The 8,778-nt window shown below is 43.7% G+C and overlaps 1 protein-coding gene across 1 annotated transcript; it reads right to left on the bottom strand.

Annotated features, from left to right (window-relative positions):
- Positions 1-6,452: 6,452 nt before the first annotated feature.
- Positions 6,453-8,484, bottom strand: LOC139265205 (syntaxin-1A-like). Its single transcript, XM_070882131.1, has one exon. It carries the CDS (start codon positions 8,477-8,479, stop codon positions 7,598-7,600), a length of 882 nt encoding a protein of 293 aa, XP_070738232.1. The 5' UTR covers positions 8,480-8,484; the 3' UTR covers positions 6,453-7,597.
- Between the last annotated feature and the right edge of the window lie 294 nt (positions 8,485-8,778).

The raw sequence follows: 8,778 nt of genomic DNA, 5'->3' as shown, positions 1-8,778 counted from the left end.
GCTTTTACTATCTGTTTTGTGGCACTTTGCTGTCTTTGTATCTTTCCCATTCACCAGGATCTGTGCTATTTTTACCAATTTTGTATGATTTTTCCTTTAGTTTTACGCTGTCCCTTACCTCTTTAGTCATCCATGGATGGGTGTTTTTGGCAAGTAGAGCCCTTGCCTTTCAGGGCTATAAACTTGTTCTATATGACTTTAAATTCTTTTTTAACCTTCTCCCACTGATCTCCTGTTGTTTTACCCATTAACAGATTTGCCCAGTTTACTGAGGACAGTCTCTGGCTCATCCCATTGAAGTCGGTCTTCCTCAAATCTAGAATCTTAGGCTGAAATTTTCCATTCACACCAGTCTATTTTAAGCTTCAAATTCAGATACAAGGGATACGGTAGTGTAGTTGTGATGTTACTGCACCAGTAATCCAGAAACTTGGACTAATACTTCAGAGAACAAAAGTTCAAATCTCACCAGGGCAATTTGTGAATTTCAATTCAGTTTAAAAATCTGGAAAAAATACATTTTGAAAACCTGGTATCAGTAAAAGTGACCATGAAGTTGTTGGTTTGTCGTAAAAACCCAACTGGTTCACTAATGTCCTTTAGGAAAGGACACCTGATGTCCTTACCCGGGTTGATATATGTAATTCAAATCCCCTATCAATGTAGGCAACTCTTAAACACCCTCTGAAGCAGCTTAGCATGCCATTCCATGGTATCAAACTGCTACCAGCGATTCAAGAAGGTGGCCCATCACCATTTCTCAGGCAACCTCCAGAGAATTTGAAGTCGGAATACATCCTGAACAATCACTGAGCTCAATCCCATGTTAAGAAGCTGCAGCTAAATTTTACATTGGATTCCCTTCATAAATTCATATCTGCAAGTCACTAAAAAGCAGATTATAAAGGAGGAGATATATTAGAAGGTGTACTCTGGATATAACTTTTTATGTGATTTCCAGTGTAAATTAGTATTTACAATATTCAGACATCTGCAGTATACAAGCAGTACATTTCTTAAGAGTGCTTAGTCTCCTGACCCAACCTGAGCAGAATTTCCCTCTCCCACTAGGATTGCTTCCTTTCACCTCTAAAACATGCTCACCTGAGCCCTAAGCTCTCGCTCCTGGCCGCCGTAACACTAATCCAAACCATCACTACCCCGGTGCTCGACTTCTCCAATGCTTTTCGTGCTGGCCTCCACCCTTTACAAACTACAACGGATTCAGAATGTGGAGGCCCATGTCCGCTTCCATACAAGGACCCACACGCCCAATACCCTCGCCCTTGCTGAGCTCTCTGAGGCACAGTGCATTGAATTTAAGATAATCGTTCCCTTTTAGCAAAACCCTCTTTGACCTCGTCACACCCTACCTCAGCAATCGCCTCTTGCTATTCATCGCTGCAGACACTCTCTGCTGCTCCAACACCACATTACAATTACTCTCCCACTCCTTCAGGTTCACTAATGTCCTTTTAGGGAAGGAAAACTGCCATCCTTACTCGGTTGGGCCTATATGTGACTCCAGTTCAATGCGGTTGACTCTTAATTGCCCTCTGAGGTGGCCCATCAAGCCACTCAGTTGAATCAACTGGATGAGACGTTGAATCTGCCTCTTAGCTGGATGTAAAAAATCCCATGGCAGGGGAGCAGGGGAGTTCTCCCCGGTATCCTGGCCAATATGTACCCTCAACCAGCGTCACAAAACAGATTATCTGGTCATTAATACCAGATTGTGGGACTGCCACTTTTCCAATACTACAACCATAACTACACTTCAAAAGTATTAATTGCCTATAAAGTGCTTTTGAATGTCCCTAGGTTATGAAAGATGCACATTCTCTGTTGTTCTTTTTTTTCACCATTCCTTCAACCACGACACCCTGCTCTCTCTTGAACCCCAATACCTCCCACCTTCTCCCCTGCCTTCCTAATTTCAAAAGCCTTTACTTTGATCATGTCTTCACCTTATCCCTAACTTTTACCACCCTGAAAAGCACTCAGCATGTTGTCATTCCATCTATTTTAGTCAAATAATCTGGGTTAACAAAGTCTCAAATGCCTTCTTGTCTGATTGAGATCAGTTTTAGAGAAGGGACTGCAGAGAGCTGTTCAATTGCAACATACAACATAGGAGCTTAGTTTTCAATGTTTTTATGATGTACATTAATAAAATGTGCTACATTACTCATAGAGACTTTTGTAATGACACAAGAGTCTGGTTACTGTAAACTCACTCAGGTGCAATCTGGTCCATCTTATTCCACTACAAGAGTGCCTGCGTGACAAAGACATCCAGCTTATATACAGGTGACCAAGCACACATGCCACATGCGTACAGCCCGATGCCATCAGCAGCAATCTTCCACCCGAGGAATTCGACTTCAGGTGCCATGAATACACACTTCGAGCATTTCAACCTGAGTCCTACTTTGCTCAAGATTGTTCAGATGTTCAGCAATGACGCGACCTGTGACCAGAATTTCATCTTGAAACATGACAGTTCTAGGAACCGACTTCAGTAAACTCTCCATATTCCTCTGAAATATGGCTGCAGTCGAACGAATCGCAAAAGGGCACTTGTTGTAGACAAACAGTCCTTTATGGGTGTTGATGCAGATGAGTTTCTTCGAAATGTCAACAAGCTCCTGGGTCATATAGGCCAACGTCAGATCCAGTTTCGTGAATGACTTTCCACCAGCTAGCATGACGAATAGGTCATCAGCCCTCGGTAACAGATACTGATCCTGTTTCGAAAATCGGTTAATCATGACCTTGTGATCTCCACAAATCCTGACAGTGCCATCACTCTTCAACACAGGAACAATGGGACTAGCCCACTCGTTAAACTCAATATGATATGATCCCTTCACGCTGGAGTCTGTCAAGCTCAATTTCAACCTTCTCCATGTATGGAACAGACCGAGCTTTGTGATAGACAGGCCTTGCATTGGAGTCCAGGTGAATCTGCACCTTGGCTCCCATAAAATTACCAATGCCCGGTTCAAACAAAGAAGGAAACATTTTCAATACTTGAGCACATGAAGTATCATTCACTGAGGACAACATCTTGACATCATTCCAGTTCAGCTTGATTTTCTCAAGCCAATTCCTACCGAACAGCGTTGGACCATTACCTGGGATGATCCATAATGGTAGCTCGCGAACCACACCATCATATGACACCTCGATTGCTGCACTGCCAATCACCGGTATGAGTTCCTTAGTGTAAGTATGCAACCTGGCACTGACTGGACTCAGCTTCGGTTTCGCAGCCTTAGTGTCCCACAGCTTGTCGAATGTCCTTTGGCTCATTATTGACTGGTTCGCACCCGTGTCCAGCTCCATTGATACAGGCACGTCATTCATCTTCACATTAATGACCTATCGGCTGGCTCTTGCTCAGGAACGAATACAGTCCATTCACTTCCTCCTCGGGTTGCGTGTCCGAGCCATCACTGAATTGGTCCTCATCAACCATGTGGTGAGCTGCACCACGCTTGCTCCGTTGTGGACACATCCTGTGAAGATGCCCCACTTTCGAACTTCCATTGCATGAGTATTGTCTAAACGGACACTGATAAGGCCGATGATTGCCCCCACAACGTCAACAGGGTGAAATCTGGTTTGAACCAGTTGGCGGGCTCTGAGCAGCGGCAGGTTTTGCGTAAGCAGCTCTGCCCAAAAATGACGTCATTTTGTTTACAGTACTTGCCGTGGAACTCCGACTCGTCGATGATATCTGCCTCAAATTATCATGCGCGTCATGCATGCCTGGGCAGTTGTGATGGCATTTTTCAAATCCAGCATCTCTGCAGCCAACAGCTTCCTGTCGATCACATCATGGCTGATGCCTATCACGAAGACATCACGCAGCATGTCTTCCAGTATGTTCCCGAACTTACACGGCTCAGCAAGACGTCACAGGTCGGCGACAAATCCTGACACAACCTGGCCCTCAGCACGAACATGCGTGTAAAAACATTAACATGATATGAGCCACTCTTGTGGTTTCAGATGATTACCCACAAATGTACACAATTCCTCATACCCTTTTTCTGCCAGACGTACAGGCGAGAGAAGATTCTTCATGAGGCCGTAAATTTTTTGACCACAAACGGTGAGGGGAACTGCCCTGCGCTTAACTGCGTAGGCCTCTGCCTCCAATCCATTGGCCACAAAGTACTGATCCAAGCGGTCAACAAAATCCACCCAATCCTTGCCCTCCACGAATCGCTCCAGGATTCCAACCATGCCCATTGTGCATGTGAAGGTTTAATTTCTCGTCGCCAATTGTAATGTCTCAAGAGCCTGGTTACTGTAAACTCACTCTGGTGCAACCTGATCCATCTTTATTCCAGCCCAAGAGTGCCTGTGTGATAAAGACAACCAGCTTATATACAGGTGACCAAGCACACATGCCATATGCATACAGCCCGACCGCGGCGCCCTCTGGTGTCTGGTGACCCCCAAGCATTAACAACTTTAAAGATATGTCAGAGCATAGCCTCCTACATAAGTCTAGTTCAGGCCAAATCACGTCTTTGAAACATGATTATTACATTTTTATTGTACTCAGTTAGTAGCATTTCGGATCCATTTTCCCCAACATTTTTTAATCTGTATGGTTGCATGGTTTTGCTGCCATTGAGTAACTGTTAATAATCACTGAAATTACTTTGTGACACAATAGACAGAAATAGTTTTGCATGGCACAATAATACATTTTAAAGATGTTTTCCCATATTAGTAGAGTTTTAAGCAATACCAGTGAAATGCCACAAAGGCCAATGGATCAGGAGTATGCGAGTATTTTTATTAAGTTAAACCATAAGTATTACTTGTACATGGTCTGCAGTGACCTGATACGGTGTTTCCTTGCGCTATTGGCACAGGTGAAAGCACAATGCTCAGGGGGTAGATAACATGGATTTTGATCCCTGTGCCGTGCTTGCCCCAAGATCTAGGCTGAGGCTTGTGCTGCTCCATGGTGCAAGTCATTATTTTACAAAGCCCTGCACTGCCAGCGCAGACCCGATAATCATTGGGTCTTGCCCGCTGTTTCATCTCCTTTGAAATGAACGGATGGTATGTCGAGGTCCGTGTGCTCCACAATTGGTCAAGGCCTCGCCAGGAGACATCGCAAAATGTACCATCATCTTTTTTTTAGAGTGAGCTGAGGTTGATTCAAATAAGTACACATAAAGCAATGAGAGGTGACATCTCAGACATTGTATTCATATCACCAGTATCCATTCTTTAATAACACAAACACTACTTCTGCCTCATCTGGGGCCATAAAGAAGAGACCAAATATGATCACAAAGTACAGATGACATTCGGTTAATCTAGATCAGGCTTCCATACAAATCTGCAATCCCCCCATCACACCATCTCGAGTGAGGCCAGAGTATATTGCCTCTATTACACTACTTGGAAGATCATTCCATCTATTAACCACTCTACACTTTACAAATATATTTGCTCTGCAACATTTAACATTGAAGAATCATGTATAGACATCTTTAGAAGTTTATCTGCTTAATTACACAGCTCATGCCCATTGTTAAATATCAGACTTATACGCCAGGCCTGATCTATGGTGACAGGATAGGCCAAGTTCTGCTTCTGTTACAGGGGGCTCCAAGACTTTTCCTCACATTTTGAGAATCACATTCAACCTTCTTATTCTAACAGTCTTTGGTTAACAGTGACCAAATAAGTCAAATTCTGTTTTTACTGCATAGCATTTAGAGATTTTGGGAATCAAATTCCACGATCTTGTACATTTTTCCCAGAAAGACCATAAACATTTACAATAGTAAAGCCCAGACTCCATAGATCACCATAATGCACTTCCCCTTCTGTCAGTATACACAGGACAAGAGAAAGTGGCATTTTAGGAAATCTTCTTTGAAGGAGTAGGCAGATGGTCAGAGACACCCCAATTCACGTTCAGGTTGTGCATTCTTCTCACTTATAAACAGCGGCTGTGGTGAACACAAAGTTAGGGGAGGCAGAAAGCTTCTGCCGCCCCAAACCCTTCTGCTCCTGCCTGCACCATGACTAAAGGAGTTTTGACTACATTTACTGGTATCAGCTCCTCCTCAACAGCTCTGAAAAATTGCAATAGGGGAAAAAAAAGTTCAAAACTAGTAGATCTCCCGTGGTATTAATGCACCGAGAGAAAAGGCCACGTGTACCGTTCAACTGGGGCGAGGTTAGAGGGTGGTGGATAATTGGACCAGGGCACCCAGACATAGTTCAACCCCACTTTAAAGCCATGCATTGCCATCATTATTTTTTATTTCCATTTATAAATTCCTATATCCACTTTTAAAGTGGACACTGCCTATGTTAACTTAGGACACTGTAATTATACCTCTCCTGGTAATTGTGGCATGACAGCACCTCCACTGGGGCAAAAGGTATAAATGCAGCACAGGAAGCTTACATCAGGAATTCTCATTATATGTGGACAAAAGAATTTATAATTGAAAAAAGTTGACAAGAGGTGTGCACAGATGGAAGATTTTTAATATAGTTATTGCTCTGGTGACGGTATGGCAGATGAGTATTTGCGCAGCTTTGGTTTTTAATTCTTTCACCCTACCTTGGACATATATCGCCGTTTCTCCACTACCAAAAGGACAAGGGCAGCAAGTGCAAGGGAACACCATCACCTCCACATTCCCCTCCAAGTCGTCACCATCCTAACCCAGACATATATCGCCGTTCCTTGATTGTTGCTGGATTAAAATCCTGGAACTCCCTCCCTAACAGTATTGTGGAAGCACTTTTACCACAAGAACTGCAGCAGTTGATGAAGGCCATCATCACCTTCTCAGGGACAACTAGAGATGGGCAATAAATGCTGGCCTTGCTAGCATCAGTTATATCCTGAAAATGTATTAAAAATAACAACTTTGCAAAGCTTCAGAAAGGTGTGTATTAGCAAATAAGTGGTCTACCACTGCAGAAGATTGACAGGATTAGCACAGCTGGCAGCCACATTTTTCACCATAGTTTTCGACACCCTCCGAGGAACTTGTAAACTTGGGAGGCCAAACTCCCAAAATATACAGAAACCATCTTCAAAATAGAATTAAAACTCAATTAACTCCAGGAAACCATCAATGCTATACAAAGATCCTGTGGGCATTGTGAAGGTAACAATAACACAGGTGTAGAGCAATTGTTTTTTGGCAACTGTATCGGTGCTTTTCAAATGTTTCTATCTTAGGGGAATCCCCTGATTAATATTAGCACTCTCCCACAAGCCCATGTAAATATTGACACACTCCCCAGGGACCCTGAATAAATATTTGCCGCACTTCCCGGGGACCTCGAATAAATACTGACGCACTCCCAGGCTCCCCCATGAAAATATTAACACACTCCCAGGTGCCCATTGTGGAAACACCTTTCTGTATATACAGCAACATAAATAATGTGCTGGCAAGTCAATAAATGCACAGAAATCAGATGACAGACATACTGCAATATGAATGGCCTCGGAGGGGGCACGGCTATCCCCTCGAGGACTCACTAGGTCCCAAGATCACAACTTGAAAAGCCTTGAGCTGTGCGATTGTTTTTAAGAAGACATCTTTGCCATGCATGGTGCACAGACACAAAGGCCCAGAATTGCTGCTGCTGCAGCAGTAACTCGGGATTTCTTCTGATACTTTACTGCTTTTTTAACGTGGTCTGTAGACTGCGAAACATAGTCAATCGTTTGCAGTACGTTGTGCTCAATGCTGTTTACAATCTCTTGCTGCTCAGCCATCAGTATCTCAAAGTGCAGAAAGAGTTCATGAAGTTCGGCTATCTGAGACTCAAGGACCAGTAGCTGCTTGTGGCGCTCCTGGGCGAGAGCCAGGTGTTCCTTGGCTCGGAGTATCTCCAGATCCTGGCCGACAATTTGCGGGGTTTCAAGATTTTCCATCAGACGGTCGATATACTCGTCCTGAAGTTGCAAGCCCGCCAGCTTAGACTGACGATCAATTTGCTGTTTCAACCTGCCGACGTATTCAATCTCCTTGGTGTAGTGAGAGGTTAGGATCTCCCGATAGCGGGTCACCAGCATGTTAAACTGGCACTGGTAAATCCTGTACTTCACCGACCACTGCAACTCATTTCTTTTCTGAGAAAGGACAGTTTTCATCCCATCCAGCTGTGACTGAATGATCTTAGCCGCGTGAGTCAATTCACACTTGGCGTCTTTCAGGGATTGCTTTTCCTTGTATATACTGTCTTTTGCAGTCCCACAAAGCACCTTCGCTTGCTTCTTTTGAATATCATAAACTAGCTTTTCCAGTTTGTTGAGTTTTGAGGAAATGGCTGAAACTTTGTTAAAAAACGGGTCCAATTCGCTCGATCCTGCTCCTTCAAACACTGGGTTCTTAATTCCACTAAGCACATTCTCCACACAATTCTCCTCTGAAGTTTTCATTAGCTCCTCCAGTCTGTCCTTCATTTTAGTGCAGGTGTTTATGACTCCCGCGTACACTATCTGGTCAGTTAATGAACATCCTTGAATGAATCATCTGTTTTTTGTGGCTGATTCTCTCGGGTCACTGCTAAATGTTTGTGCTCTACAGCCAACACCCATCCTTAAGCAGCCTTTGTTTTCCCTTTAATCACATGATGCCCTGATATAAATACTTGATGGGCTGAATCATACACCAAAAAGTTATGCGGTGTTTGGCAGTGCTTCCCGAGCTTGAAGGGCTGAAAATATTTCCCTTAGTTTCACATTACACTTCATACACCCGC

Source organism: Pristiophorus japonicus, chromosome 6 (genome assembly GCF_044704955.1).
Source record: "Pristiophorus japonicus isolate sPriJap1 chromosome 6, sPriJap1.hap1, whole genome shotgun sequence".
Lineage (NCBI taxonomy): Eukaryota > Metazoa > Chordata > Chondrichthyes > Pristiophoridae > Pristiophorus > Pristiophorus japonicus.
The sequence above is the reverse complement of the archived record's forward strand: the minus strand, read 5'-3'. Positions and strand labels throughout refer to the sequence as shown.